Source organism: Rhipicephalus microplus, chromosome 10, assembly GCF_043290135.1.
Source record: "Rhipicephalus microplus isolate Deutch F79 chromosome 10, USDA_Rmic, whole genome shotgun sequence".
Lineage (NCBI taxonomy): Eukaryota > Metazoa > Arthropoda > Arachnida > Ixodida > Ixodidae > Rhipicephalus > Rhipicephalus microplus.
The window spans coordinates 19,680,717-19,695,361 of NC_134709.1; the positions used below are offsets into that span (position 1 = coordinate 19,680,717).

A 14,645-nucleotide genomic window follows, 5' to 3' on the forward strand; every position below is an offset into this window, starting at 1 on the left:
ATGAATCTTGACGCAACAATTCATGCAGTTAACGGTGCTATTTACAGTGCTGCTCGGGCCTTTTGTGGACTAAGCACCTTGTAGCGGTTTTCCGCCTGCACTAACAAACCGTTGATCCGTGTACGCATCTTTTGTCAGGGTGGCTTTGAGATCTCTTTTATAGGATAGGAGAAACGCAGCCTTTGTGAACTAAGGCACGGGTGCAGGGGCGTAAGCAAGCAGATTTCTTTTTTTTTTTTTTGAAGGGGGGGGGGCACGGGCCCAGTGTGCAACGCCCCCCCCCCCCTGGCAACGCCACTGTACAGGAGCTGACGGAGTACAGGAGCAATGTACAGGAGCTGACGTCAATGCCTCGGAAGTGCTTTATTATTTGGGGGGGGGGGGGGGGGAAGAGTCATGCCTCTCAACCGGGGCTCTGATGAGAATAGGGTAGCGCTTGGAATGAGCCTTTTGTGAAAAGACGTATACATGGATGATAGGAAACATAGCGCAGGTAACCTAAACGCCAGCTTTATTGGATGTACACACTTCTTTGGTTGATATCTCATGGTGACGGTTGCAAGTCTTCACTTTCGCGATGCCGTAGATGCTGTCGAAGAATTTCCACGGTACTCTCCAATTTGTCAACCCTGCTCCTAAGCGCGTTAACGGTTGAATTCGCGACCGCGTAAGCCTCCACTAGTTCATCGTGTCTTCTGGTCATGTCGGCCAGCTTTTCTCGCGATTCAACGCAGGAACTTTTTGAACAGAGTGATTTTGACGGCACAGCGTTCGGCACGTCTCGTTTTTGCGTAACAGTCCTTCGCCGCGTCGTCCTCCTTGTCCTGGCCGGCCGTGCCTTGGCGCGACTCCGTCGCGTAGGCGGATCGTTGCCATTGGAGGATGGCAACATGTGCACCTCCACCTCTGCCGACGCGAATCCTTCCGGTGCTTCGGTGGGAACGGAACCATCATTCGCTCCAGATGTCGTTGCTGCTCCTGCTGCAAGTTTCGGTGACTTTCTGCCGCGTACGGGCTCTGCAGAAAAGTCAAAAAGAAAGTTTGGCGGCGTGCGATCCTCCGTAGCGCTTGAAGCGAAAGTGTGCAGCTGTCAATTTTTATGAAAGGAAACACGGGAGCGCGTGGCCTCCGCGCTGCGGCGACTGCTTGCTGCGCATTCAAGCGGGGAGCAACCATAGCATCATTTGGCGTCATCTGGTGGTGAGCAAAAGAACTGGTCATTGGGGGCCTCTACCGTAATCCACTTGAAGAGGGAGGGGGTTGCAATCTTTCCGCCAGTTCCATATTGCCAAATGACCGGTCATGTTGCTCGCCACTAGATGACGGGAAAAGAGGCTGTGGTTGATCTCCCTCCCGCTTGAAAGCCGCCTCCGTAGTGCGTATAGGCCACGCGCTTGATTGTGTTCCTCTTCATAAATATTAACAGTGTAGACTTGGTGGCGCGTTCTTGTGAGAGACTGTATTCGAAATGAAGGCGTGTGAGCGAGAGGGAGCTACAAAGTCAAGTGAAAAAGTTTACGGGAATAGAAGCTCATGAAGTAGTTTGCAGGGAATAGCGTGGCCGAAGCAAGGTTCTTTGGTGGAACAAGATTATTTGGTGAAATATGGAAGAGCCATTTGCCCGGCATTGGGCGTGGTCAGACCGACGGCGATTAAAAGTTTTACAAGGAAACCAGCCGCGGTATGCGAGGCGCTGACGTCGCCAGAAGTGGGGTTGTATTGTTCTTTACTGGCGGCTCAGTTAGGCATTCCCATGGTACCTGTGACGGAAAGCAGCGCACACTGCCTTGAGCAAGGAGGTTGACTTTAGATGGAACACGATTACAGAACGGTGACTAGTACATAGGAATGTAAGTAAGTATAGACCTCACATGAACCACACGGATTCACACCTTTACAGTGGGAGAACATTATAAATGTGGCACAAGACAGATAGATAATGGATGTATCAATCCAGAGATATTATCCTGGTCCATCGCCTGGCTGGCTACTCTAGGTGCCGGATGTTGAGTAAGGTACATACAACAATCACGTGTAGTTCGCACAAATAAATCGCGCATATGTGTGTGGCGCAACAAGAACAGTCGCTGCGCACTTGTTCCGCCAATGGCCCCAAATGATTCGACACTTACTATTCCGTGGGAACAGCGTCGGCACAGCGTTAGGCTTTAGCTTTCTCCAGCCATCGGCGCGGTGTTGCTCGAAGCTCTCCTCCAGAAAGTGAATCTGCGTGTTAATAAAAAGCGAAAAAATTACGATTTATGCTACAGAAAGTCATGGACAACGCCCATACGAGTACCACACGAAGAGCCAGCCGACAAGCCCACAGCAACCCAGAGCTTCCCATTGATAAAGGGACCTCTCGGGCACGAGCGATTCGGTAACGAAAATAAATTTTACTTATCGATTCATTGGGTTCCTATGGGTACAGAATAACACTGAGTCAAGCGATCGTCATTTTCCGGGGAGCGATAATGATTAATTTTGACTTAACTCTTCCTAGTAGATGGGCCGTCAAACTAGTCCTTGTAGCGCGCCACGCCGCGGTGGTCTAGTGGCCGAGGTACTCGGCTGATGACCCGCAGGTCGCGGGATCGAATCCCGGCTGCGGCGGCTGCATTTCAGATGGAGGCGGAAATGTTGTAGTAGGCCCGTTTGCTCAGATTTGGGTGCACGTTAAATAACCCCAGGTGGTCGAAATTTCCGGAGCCCTCCCCTACGGCGTCTCTCATAATCATATGTTGGTTTTGTGAGGTTAAACCCAACATATAAATCAATCAATGAAGCTGTCAAAGTCATTATCTATAGAGTATAAATCATTTGACAACATTCTGACCGCTAGAAGAGCGCAGTTTTTGAAACTGGTCAGTCAAGATCAGTTAAATAGTTCATCTCCTTTACTTCTTTACATAGGTGAAGGTAAACCCGAAAACTTTCAGTCCTGACTAAGAAGCATGAAGGCAGAGCGTTTAATAAAAACCAAGGAACTTCCTCGATTGCGGGTGGTTGGATCGCAATCGTATAGTGACGTATCTCTAAATTACGCAACGCTACAGACGGGCCCTTTCCCTAAAATGGGATCAAGCGAAACCAGGTGTCAGCGAGCATGACATACAATTATTTCACAAGGTATCCCTCCTTAAATTTTCCATCCTTCACATGATCACTCGCTTCGTAACGAAACACCTCATCGGCTACAGTCGTCAACGCCATTCATGGGTAAAACAATGACAAGCAACGGCGAAACGCAACGGTGTACTCTGGCAACGTTAAATGAAAAGTGACCTTGATAAATTATCTGTTATGTTGTAATTGTCTTGCTGTAGAAAGTATGTTATTTCCACGGCATAAACAGCTGACTTCCCACAAGACCGCCATCCATAAAATATTAACAATTATAAAACGGTGCATACCAGTAGGCATCATCACCAGCAAACCTCCGAGCGTCTATCATGTATTACAAGATGGCCGCATTTTATGTGCACCCGCGGGCGCCGGGTCCCATGCGCATTATGCCGCCGCCGAAGCGTGTAACTGGTAGACAATTTCGCTACGTTGAAGTGAAACAGTCTTTGAACGTAGGTGCAGAGACGCGACAATTTGAGAACTGAACGGTTTTCGGGCGAACTTGCGCCCGTAAGTCGATATCTGACAAAAAAGAATGTTTGGCGGTGCCGAAACGAAACGCCAGACGGGTTACTTTAACATAACACTCGATGCACTGCAGCGCGTACATCAGCTGATAAAAGAGGGCCCGCTGTTCTGAAAGACGCATCTCGTAGTCGAGATTGAATAACTCTGCTCATAGTCTCCTACGCGCTAGCGACGGAGACGACGCAACAATGCGTAGAAGTGTGGCAGCTTGGGCTAGTTGGTATGACATGACGATAGTTATAGCGCGAGAATAGAATGACGACAACGCAGAGACAAGCGCTCGTGTCCTTCTTGTCTCTGCGGCGTCGTTCTGTTCTCGCGCTATAACTATCGTCAGCAATACAAATGGGCGCGAGAATGGCAGCTGCGCCTGAAAAGCCTGCGCCGCCGGCGGACCCACACAATACTCACCTCGCAAACGCTCGACGCATATGACGGCTGCCACTGATCGCGATTGACGTTGGCGGTCCACTGAAGTCTTCTGTTTGGCTCTCTCGGAAAGCGATACAGCCTCCAACCATTTCTGGAGTGGTTTGAACAGAACGGCACACAACACCCGGGCATTTCGAGGCGTTCAAAACGCAGCGCGGCGGTGGCGCAAGGTCGACACGTGCGGCAGCTTTGGCGGGCAGTGGGGGACGCAAAGGCGGGCCCCCCAAACCGGTTGCGGTTTCAAGGTGCACGTTCGGTCCGGACCCCGTGAGCTGGAACTTTGTTGTCATACATTCGCGTTCCTAGAAGCGGGCGTAAGCGACGGGCGCAGATCAGACCATACATACAATCAGCTAGGCCGACTGAGGGACGAAGGAAGGCTGCCATTGAGCCGCCCTGCGACCCAATGAAGCCCAGACCAGCAGTATAGCTGCGCCACCTCGTGACTCAAGGTCTCACTAAACTGCTGATTGCATTGCCTCCGAGATGGAAACCTACATGAAGGCGTAGTTATTGTTGAGACGAAAAACTGCCCCGAGAGACCACCAACCAAAACAACTCCCTTACAAAACTGTCACAACCGAAGTGTAATACTTGTCATTGTTACCAGCACAGGTGGAGGAAGAAAAGAAAGTACTCCTTTCTCTATCCAAACACATTATTTTAATCGCGTGACTCAAAAGTAGCTATACTTATCATGGTACTTTTAAAAGCGTATTTTCACCGTTAAAAAGCAATAATAATGTTTCAATTAATTTAAATGCTTCTATGAAAGATACAAATGTTAATTGTGCAATTTATTTAGCGTAAAAACTTGCACTACGAGATGGAGAATGCACGCCCGCGCGCCATCTCGGATGCTATAGTGGAAAGCAGCACTTTGTAGCAGATATACTAGATGGCGCTACCTTACTTACAGTCAAGAGCACAATGCTTGAGAGCGTCGAGCGCGCGATTGAGGGTTCGCGGCCGATTTCGCCAATCAGTGTGCCGTGTAAATGTCCTATCGTGCCACGTTCCAACAACTCAACTGCATGTGACACTTTTTTTTTTCGAACTGAAAATGATTGTGCAAACCAAGTAAGAACGGCAAAAAAGAGACGATAAAAGCACTGAGAGTTATCTACGAGCTAGGCCCAACCGAAGTTAGCTTTTCTGTCTTTTCATCGGTGACAAAAGTTTGTGCGCCCTGTAACGTTTGTTTTAATTGAAGCTTTCGGGTGATTTCGCTCACCGCTGGATGTTGCAATCGATAATTTATGCTTTACGGCCTAAGTGCAGCAGCGTTGAGCCGAAAAATAATGTGGCTACTGGTGTCTCGTCATCGCGAGTTGAATAAAATTGGGCGACCCTTATGCTATAGTGTACACTATACTTATGCTTCGTCTTTAAGAGTTGAATGCGATAGCGAAATCCGGTCCATAGTGCGGCCTTTAACCACTATGTGCATACTTATTATGTTTTGTTACACACGCCCACAAACGCACGCGCGAGCGTTTGATGACACACACACACACACACACACACACACACACACACACACACACACACACACACACACACGCGCGCGCGCGCGCGCGCGCGCACGCACACGCACACGCACACAAACACACACACACACACACACACAATGTGTAATCTAAAGCGAGAGTCGCATGGCCTTCAATATACACGCCGTGCGCAAGACATCTCGGAGGTGAGCCATGAAGAGTCTCACAAGGCCTCTCATCAACGCCTCTGGAAAGGCGTGATATGTTTTCCGCTAGATAGACATAGTTGTCCATTTTAAGAGCTGCTTGAAAGTTCCTGTGTGTTTTTAGCGGCGATGGCTGCACTATAGCTGCACTATCCCGGCCGTTTTCGACGTAGTTGGTGTGCTTACCGGTAGCCCTATGGCCACTTTGTAGGCACCCCTAATTATAGACTCGATGGTTTCTTCTTCTGATTTGTTTAACACGTGGAAAGGTAGACTATACGTAACCTTACACAGTACAAGTGCCTGTACTAATCTAATTGTGTCTCCTTCCTTCATGCCCTGTTTGTGGTATGTTATTCTATGGATCATTCGTGCAACTTGTTTCGTGGCTGATTTTAATATGTTTATTGTATGATTCGCTCGTTCATTACTTTGAACCAAGTAACCCAGAATACGTGCGACGGTCACCTCACGTACTTTGACACCTTCAATGTTTATGTCAATGCTTCCGATACTTTTGTATTTTTTTCCATGTACCCTGATAATTTCAGATTTTTCTGGGGCACAGCTGAGCCCGCTTGCCTTCGCAAAGTTTTCAACTGCTGTGTCAGCCTCTTGAAGTGTCTGCTCTTTGTTAGCTAGAGACCCACGCGTTGCCCATGGGGTGATATCATTCGCATAGAGAGTGTATCCTAACTGCGGAACTCCATCCAGAGCTCGCGTGAGTCCTAACATGGCGATATTAAAGAGCAGGGGAGAGAGGATGGCTCCTTGAGGGGTACCTTTGTTTGGCATCTCAAAAGCGTCTGACGTGACTTTTGCTACGCTTATCGAAGCCCGCCTTTCTGTGGGGAATGCCTTGATGTAATTGTAGGTGTTTGTCCCACATCCCATGTTGTTTAATTCTGTTAGGATGGCTTTACGCGAGATATTGTCGAATGCTCCTTTTAAATCAAGGGCTAGTATTAGATGTTCTCCTCCTGTAGGTATATAGCTCAAAACTTCCTCTTCTAATAGGAGAAATGCGTCTTGAGTGGAGAGGCCATTGCGGAAACCCAGCATAGTGGCTGGAAAAAGGCCGTTGTCCTCTATAACGTTTTGGAGCCGATTTCGAATAATCCTTTCGAAAAGCTTTCCCATGCATGACGTGAAAGATATGGGCCTGAGTGCCTGCAGGGATGGCTTCTTCCCGGGTTTCGGTATCGTAATAATTTTGGCTACTTTCCATTCCTCGGGTATCTTCCCTTTGAGCCAATAGTTGTCATTAAAATGGTTTGTCAGTGCCTCTATAACCTTATAGCTGAGGTTCCTTATCATTGCATTTGTGATTTGATCTGAACCAGGGGCAGAATTTCTCTTGGCTGCTTGGGCAGCCGCAAAGACCTCTTCCGTGGTGATTGGGGCGTCGAGTCTCTCGTTTTTCGCACCAGTGTACTGCATTTCAATACTGCAACTATCTGTATTCTCTCCTATGGATCTGCCCTTAAGAGCTTGTATTAACTCCTCCTCTGTGCCAGGAAAATCATGCATTATTCGTTGTACTGTTCTGTTCGAGGCCGATTTTGATTTTTCTGGGTCAAGCATGTTCCTTAGGATGGCCCAAGTTTTCGCAATGCTCAGAGTGTCCTGTAGTGAAATGCAGAACTGGATCCATCCCTCAGTTGCAATTTTGTTAGCGTATTGATTTGCCTCCTCTCCTAAAGCAGCGATTTTGCGGAGAAGGTTCCGGTTGAGTCGCTGGTTTTTCCACCTTTTCAGCATACGGCGCCTGCTCTCCCATAGGTGGAGCAGGTGCCTGTCGACTGCAGGAGTCTCTGCTGTTCTTGCGATACGTTTAGATGTTTGTTTGTGAACTGAGATTATGTACTCTGACCATTCCCAATTCGACTCCGGTACAGAGTCGGGTGAGGGATCACGTCGTCTGTATCTTTCCCAGTCAGTGATCACCACGTCTCCTATGACCCTGCGTAGTTTTGGAGTTGAGAGGGAAATACTGATTATGTAGTGATCGCTGCCGAGATTCTCTTTCAGGTTTGTCCCGTTAGCGTCGTTAACATTACGAGGGAATGTCAGATCTGGGAACGTGTCTCGACTTACGCTGTTACCCAGCCTCGTAGGTGTTGTGGGTAGAGTAATTAAGCTCAATCCTAGTTTGGATACGGCGTGTTGTAGCGATCGGGCTATGCCTTGACCCAGCGAGTCATTTGCCACGCCGGATTAGTGCAAAAAGGACAGTCTCGCCACGTCTGGACGGAGGAAGCAACAGAGGCCGGCCCCACGAGACGTCGCCTGCTGATTGACAGCGGCGCCAACGGGATGGAATGTCGCCAAAGAGGGTTTTGGAGCCGCCACTCTATCTCCCGCCTGGGCCAGTCACGCATCGTTGGCGCGTTAAACGGCAGACGACGACGGCGCTGGTCAAAGGGCTCTCCCCAGAGGAATCCACGAACCGGGCACCTCTCAAATGATCGGCGCTTGTTTAATCCATTGTCAAGTAGCCGACCGGCTGACTGCCTATGCCCGCCAGGCATTGTCCCGGAGTACGAGACGTAGTGTCGCCAAGACGCCACCAAGAGGACAACAGGGACGGCGTCTTCCTGGGGGAGACCGCGGCGGCTGCCGCGGATCGCCCCGCTAATTGAGCGAACATAATCGGCGGACTCTTTGAAGTATGCGGCCAGGATTGTGGGCACTCTCGACTCACACACGACGAGGAAGAGCCCTGCGGGCGCCACCAAAGTGCAGTGTTCACGTGGACCTTGCATGCTCGCCCCCCCTCATCTGTGTGTGCGTGATTGGTGGTCGACTCGTAGAGGAGGAGCCCGACAGGGCATAAAACGACGCGGCAGAGTGCTGGACGTCGCTCTAAACCTTGCTCTGAACTATGTAAAGTTTAACCACCACGCTCGTGGTTTGTGAAACCACTAGTTCTTCTCTTCTCTTCTGTCATCTCGACAACTCCATGTAAAGATGTAAATAAACCCGTTAAGTTTGCTCAAAGCTCTCCCCTAGTCCTTGGCTCGACGGAGCGACGGCGATCGGCCCCGCTACCCGCAGACTGCGGTCGCCGCGAAACGCAACAGTGTTCGAGACGTGTTCCTTTAGGGGAATCTCTCGAATAACACCATGTGGTGCTAGGTGCGTTAAAGTCGCCCAATACCACAAGTCGATCTTTCGCCCCTGCAATACCGACGACATTTTTAAGCAGTGCACCAAAGTCCTCGTGTTTCTCTTTGGGAGGGCTGTATATATTTAATATTACGGTTTTCACTTTGCCTCCCTTCAGAGGAAGAAGGGTGATTATCTGATGATTTATCCGCAGACTTTCTATGTGCTCAACCTTTGCTGCAATGCTTTTGCTAACCAGCGTGGCTACGCGGGGATAATTTGGATCTTGCAAACAATAATATCCCTGCAGTTTGACCATCTTGGGCCCAACCTCCTGCAGGAATATTACGTCTGGCTGAATTGGGACCGAGTTATGTAATTTTGGAGTGCTGCGGCGCGCTTGTGAAAAGTGCGACAGTTCCACTGCCAAATCTCTAAATGTTCTACACTTTTTATAATATTTTTGGCCATGCTGCATGGTCGTATCCATGCTGTCGCGGCCCGCTTTGGATGGTTTGTCAATACCTGGGGCGGACATGGAGCGTTTGTTTAGTGCCCTCTGCAAGCTTCCCACAGCGTCGTTAACATACTGCCTCTGAATTTTCAGTTCTTCTACGAGAAACGTTTTCATTTCCGCCAAGAAATCACCTAGAAGTTTATGTAATGTAGCTAGGCTTTCCCTGTTTGCTTGAACCTGCGTCTGCACTCGCTTTACTAGTTCACTGCTTTCTGATTGATTAGCGAACGAGTCTTCGTCTATCGTTTCCGCGCTCGTTTCTGCACTATCCTTCATGTGGGCTAGACGCTCTCGCGCCTCTTTATTGCCCACGGTGGGGCTGCCTATCGACCCTGGGTTTTGTATTTTCTTAATTGCATTTTCTAATTTGATTTCCATTAACTAGATGGCCATTTTATACTCTTTCCGCTCCGCAGCCATTTGACTTCTAAGCTGTTTAATTTCTTGTGTTAATCTTTTGTTCTCCTCTAGAATTTTCCTATACTGTGGGCTATCAGTTGCAGGAACATTGGGAGGCACTGGACTCGCCCAGCTCACCTTGTTTGGTTGGTTGTTTTGTACGTCCTGCGTACTCAGACCAGTGGTTGCTGCCACTGCTTCTTCTTTCCTGGCATGGGCGGAGCTTGTTTCCAAGCTGCTGCTCGGTGTTTTTTTCAAGTTTGGCTTGCCAGGGGCCTCCGCATGCTTGCTAATATTCCGCTGTTGCGGGGTCTTTGATGATGATCTCGATCTTGATCGTGATCTGGAGCTGGATCTAGATGCCTGCCGCGTCTGGAGCGTCGCTTCCTCTCGGTCTGAGCTGAACCAACGAGAAGGTTTCTGCTGGTGTTGCTCAAATTGTGGGAAATCCTTCTAGGCCTAGGTGCACTCTGTTTTTCTTCGAGGCGTCTCCACTCGGGATTTTCGGGGGGCCACATTTTTCAGTTTCTTTTTGCATGATCTGTCTCCTGTAGCGTGCTCTTCACCGCATATGGCGCAGTTCAGGGCACATTCATGTTCTTGAGTAGGATCACACGTCCCACACTTGGAGCACACATTGGCGTTCGGAGTCGGGCACACGTCGGTTCGGTGTCCAGTTGATCGACAAATCTTGCAAACCTGTACGGTAGGCTTGTATGGATAACAGATCGCCTCTGCACCCATAAAATAGACACACCTGGGGAGCACGTCACCCGTAAAAGTTATTATTGCTGACTTCGACGAGCCCATCATTCTGGCTCTCTCTATCTTCACCCCTTGTGTCCATTTTCGTAGGTTTGCCATCAGGTCGGCCTGAGTGGTTCCGGGTGGTAGTCCGTGAACGATGCCTCGCAGCACGTCTTCTGGATCGGCCACGTACGCATTGAAGGGGTGAATCCGTCTTCTGATTTTCAATTGGTTGATCTCTCTCAGCCTGTCAGCCACTTGTTCGTGTGGCGTGGACAATATTATGATGTTCGATCCGGGGTGGACCCGCAGCAAAAAACTTTCTGCTCCAAAGCTGTTCCGGCAGGCCTCTATCACTGCCATAGAGAGCTCGGATCCAAATAGATTTTTCACTGTGAGGCCCTTGTGCGGTATAGATTTTTCACTGTGAGACCCTTGTGCCGTCTCAGGATAACCTTTATGTCTTCCTTTGGAAGGGGCGTCGGTCCTCGGCGTTTTCTGCGCTGGAAATCCCGCTTGACTTGGCTGTCCCGTGCTGCGTCGGCAAGCGGATGGCCTGCTGACTTTTCGTTTTAGATGCAGAGCATCTAATACTCGAGGCTTGTAGTGCGGCACCGTCCGCAAGCTTCCTCCTCCTTCTTCCACCATCTGTGCATCCCTTCCTCCTCTACACACCGCGCGCGCTTCACTCCTCCACCATCTGTGCACCCTTCCTCCTCTACACACCGCGTGCGCTTCTCCTCTTCACGAACATTCGCTAGCTGTATAATGTAGCGCGCATGCGCCGTCACGCTTCGAGAACATCGGCAGCTGACGCGCGCGCATGCGCCGTTGCGCTTCTCCCCCTTCTCGAACATTCGACAGCTGACAGTGCATGCGCCGTCGCGCTGTATATATACTCAAGGTCGGCACTCGCTCGCTCAGTTGCCGCTCGTCGGTTGGTTTGTACGGCGCGTCGACGTCCAAGGTCGCGGTGAAATGAATTCCAACGAATCCACAAACACAATGATCGACGTCCCTTCGACCAGCGCCGCCCTTTCGCATACGTGTGTACGTGTTCACTCATTTAACACCCCCTCCTACAACCACGTTAACCAATTTAGCCATCGACCCAAGTAAGTCGCAATTTAACACCCCATTTCACAACCACGTTAACCAATTTAGCCATCGACCCAAGTAAGTCGCACTTTAACACCCCGTTAACCAATTATATGCTCCGCATCCTCCTCAGTGTTCCCCCGAGGGAAGCTGCGGGCAATTTTTTTCTTTTCTAGTCCCTTCTCGGGTTCTTTCTGGCTTTTTTTAAGGTTATTTTTTCTTCTGCGTGAAAGGACGGTGTGCCAGCCGTCCCCCGTCCAAGTAAGAGCCAGACCCGCGTCGTCATCGTTCTTGTTATCGAGAGACGCGGTGCTGGGCGCTCGCCCGTCGTTACTTGGTTCGTCATTTGACGAGACGCTACTCGCGTCGCTCGGTTGATTCTCCGACACCAGAGATGCGCCGGGAGGGTCTTCGTCAACGTCCATGTAGACGAAGAATTTCTAGGCGTCCTTATGCATGCATGCTCAGTAGAAACAGGGGAATGGGCCGACCCCCGTTTTCCTCTGCGCAAGACGCATAGTCCGAAAAGGAGGTTAAATGGCACTCACCATTGACTTCCAACTCGGCCAGAAAATGTCGGAGAAAGTCGGTCGAATAGTGGTGAGCCAGTCGACGCACCCGTCGCCGCACCGCGCCCGGTTTAGCGTCCCGGCGCCGCCGACCGAAGCCGGTGATACGGTAAGCTGCGTTCGTGCACGTCGTATCTTTAAAGGTTGATCATTTCTCGTGAAGCTGGTCCAGGTCCCAGATTTTGGTGTTCTTCAAGTCCTCGCAACTTCACGGAAAAGATGACGCACTCTTCGAGTAGACTTGAATGAAATTTCCGCCTGAAAGCGTTTCATAAAGCGGAGAGCGATGTGAGCACGTCCTCACCGCCCTACGCCACCTAGCGGATCCCGACAACTTGAGAACTGAACAGTGTTCGGGCGAACTTGTGCCCGTAAGAGGATATCTGACAAAAAAAGAATGTTTGGCGGTGTCGAAACGAAACGCCAGACGGGTTACTATAACATAACACTCGATGCACTGCAGCGTGCACATCAGCTGATAAAACAGGGCCCGCTGTTCTGAAAGACGCATCTCGTAGTCCAGATTGAATAACTCTGCTTATGGCCTCCTACGCACTAGCGATGGAGACGACGCAACAATGCATAGAAGTGTGGCAGCTTGGCCTAGTTCGTATGACATGACGATAGTTATAGCGCGAGAATAGAACGACGACGACGCAGAGACAAGCGCTCGTGTCCTTCGTGTCCTTCTTGTCTCTGCGTCGTCGTTCTGTTCTCGCGCTATAAGTATCGTCAACAATACAAATGGGCGCGAGAATGGCAGCTGCGCCTGAAAGGCCTGCGCCGCCGGCGGGCCCACACAATACTCACCTCGCAAACTCTCGACGCATATGACGGCTGCCACTTGTCGCGACTGACGTTGGCGGTCCACTGAAGTCTTCTATTTGGCTCTCTCGGAAAGCGATACAGCCTCCAACCATTTCTGGAGTGGTTCGAACAGAACGGCACACAGCACCCGGTCATTTCGAGGCGTTCAAAACGCAGCGCGGCGGTGGCGCAAGGTTGACACGTGCGGCAGCTTTGGCGGGCAGTGGGGGACGCAATGGCGTGCCCCACAAGCCGGTTGCGGTTTCAAGGTGCACGTTCGGTCCGGACCCCGTGAGCTGGAACTTCGTTGTCATATATTCGCGTTCCTCGGAGTGGGCGTCAGCGACGGGCGCAGAGCAGACCATACATACAATCAGCTAGGCCAACTGAGGGACGAAGGAAGGCTGCCATTGAGGCGCCCTGACACCAAATGAAGCTCCGACCAACGGTACAGCTACGCCACCCCGTGACTGAAGGTCTCACTAAAATGCTGAATGCATAGCCTCCGGGATGAAAGTTTACATGAATGCGTAGTTATTGTTGATACGAAAAGCTGGCCCGCGAGACCACCAACCAAACAACTCTGTTACAACACTGTCACATCCGAAGTGTAATGGTTGTCATTTTTACCAGCACAGGTGGAGGAAGAATAGAAAGTACTCCTTCCTCTATCCAAACACATTACTTTATTGGCGTGACTCACAATACTTATTATGATACTTTTAAAGCGCATTTTCACCGTTAAAAAACGAGAATAATGTTTCAATTGATTTAAATGCTTTTGCAAAAAATGCAATGGTTATTTATGAAATTTATTTAGCGTAAAAACTTGCACCACGAGAAGCGTGCCCGCGCGCCATCTCGGATGCCATGGTGGAAAGCAGCACTTTATGGCAGGTATACTAGAGGGCGCCACCATACTTACAGTCGAGAGCACACTGCTCGAGAGCGTCGAGCGCGCGATTGAGGGTTCGCGGCCGATTTCGCCAATCAGTGTGCCGTGTAAATGTCCTATCGTGCCATGTTGGAGCAACTCAACTGTATGTGACACTTTTTTTTTTTCGAACTGAAAACGTCATTGCAAACCATGAACAACGGCAAAAAAGAGACGATACAAGCACTAAGAATTATCTACCAGCATACCCAACCGAAGTTTGTTTTTCCGTCTTTTTAACGGTGACCAAAGTCTGTGCGCCCTGTAACGTTTGTTTTAATTGAAGCTTTCGGGTGATGTCGCACTCACCGCTGGATGCTGCAATCGACACTTTGTGCTTTGCGGCTGCGGTTAAGTGCAGCAGCGTCGAGCCAAAAAATAATGTGGCTGCTGGTGTCTTGTCATCGCGAGTCGAATAAAAATGGGGGACCCTTAAGCTTCGCCTTTAAGAGTTGAACGCGATAGCGAAATCCCGCCCATAGTGCGCCCTTCAACCGCTTAGTGCATACTTATTAATGTTTTGTTACACACGCACACAAACGTACGGCCGCGCGAGCGTTTGATGACACACACACACACACACACACACACACACACACACACACACACACACACACACACACACACACAGTTTTTAATCTAAAGCGACAGTCGCATAGCCTCCAAGATACACGCCGTGCGCAA

The 14,645-nt window shown here is 49.9% G+C and overlaps 1 protein-coding gene across 2 annotated transcripts; it reads right to left on the bottom strand.

Moving 5' to 3' along the window:
- Positions 1 to 494: 494 nt before the first annotated feature.
- Positions 495 to 13,407, bottom strand: LOC119180985 (peroxynitrite isomerase THAP4). Of its 2 annotated transcripts, none has more exons than XM_037432138.2 (3): positions 13,031 to 13,407; positions 2,133 to 2,226; positions 495 to 1,017 (listed from the first exon to the last, which is right to left on the bottom strand). In XM_037432138.2, exons 1-3 carry the CDS (start codon positions 13,181 to 13,183, stop codon positions 545 to 547), a joined length of 720 nt encoding a protein of 239 aa, XP_037288035.2. In that variant the 5' UTR covers positions 13,184 to 13,407; the 3' UTR covers positions 495 to 544. The 2 variants fall into 2 exon arrangements, with proteins under 2 accessions (XP_037288035.2, XP_037288034.2); XM_037432137.2 differs by lacking the exon at positions 13,031 to 13,407 and adding an exon at positions 4,066 to 4,479.
- Positions 13,408 to 14,645: the final 1,238 nt, after the last annotated feature.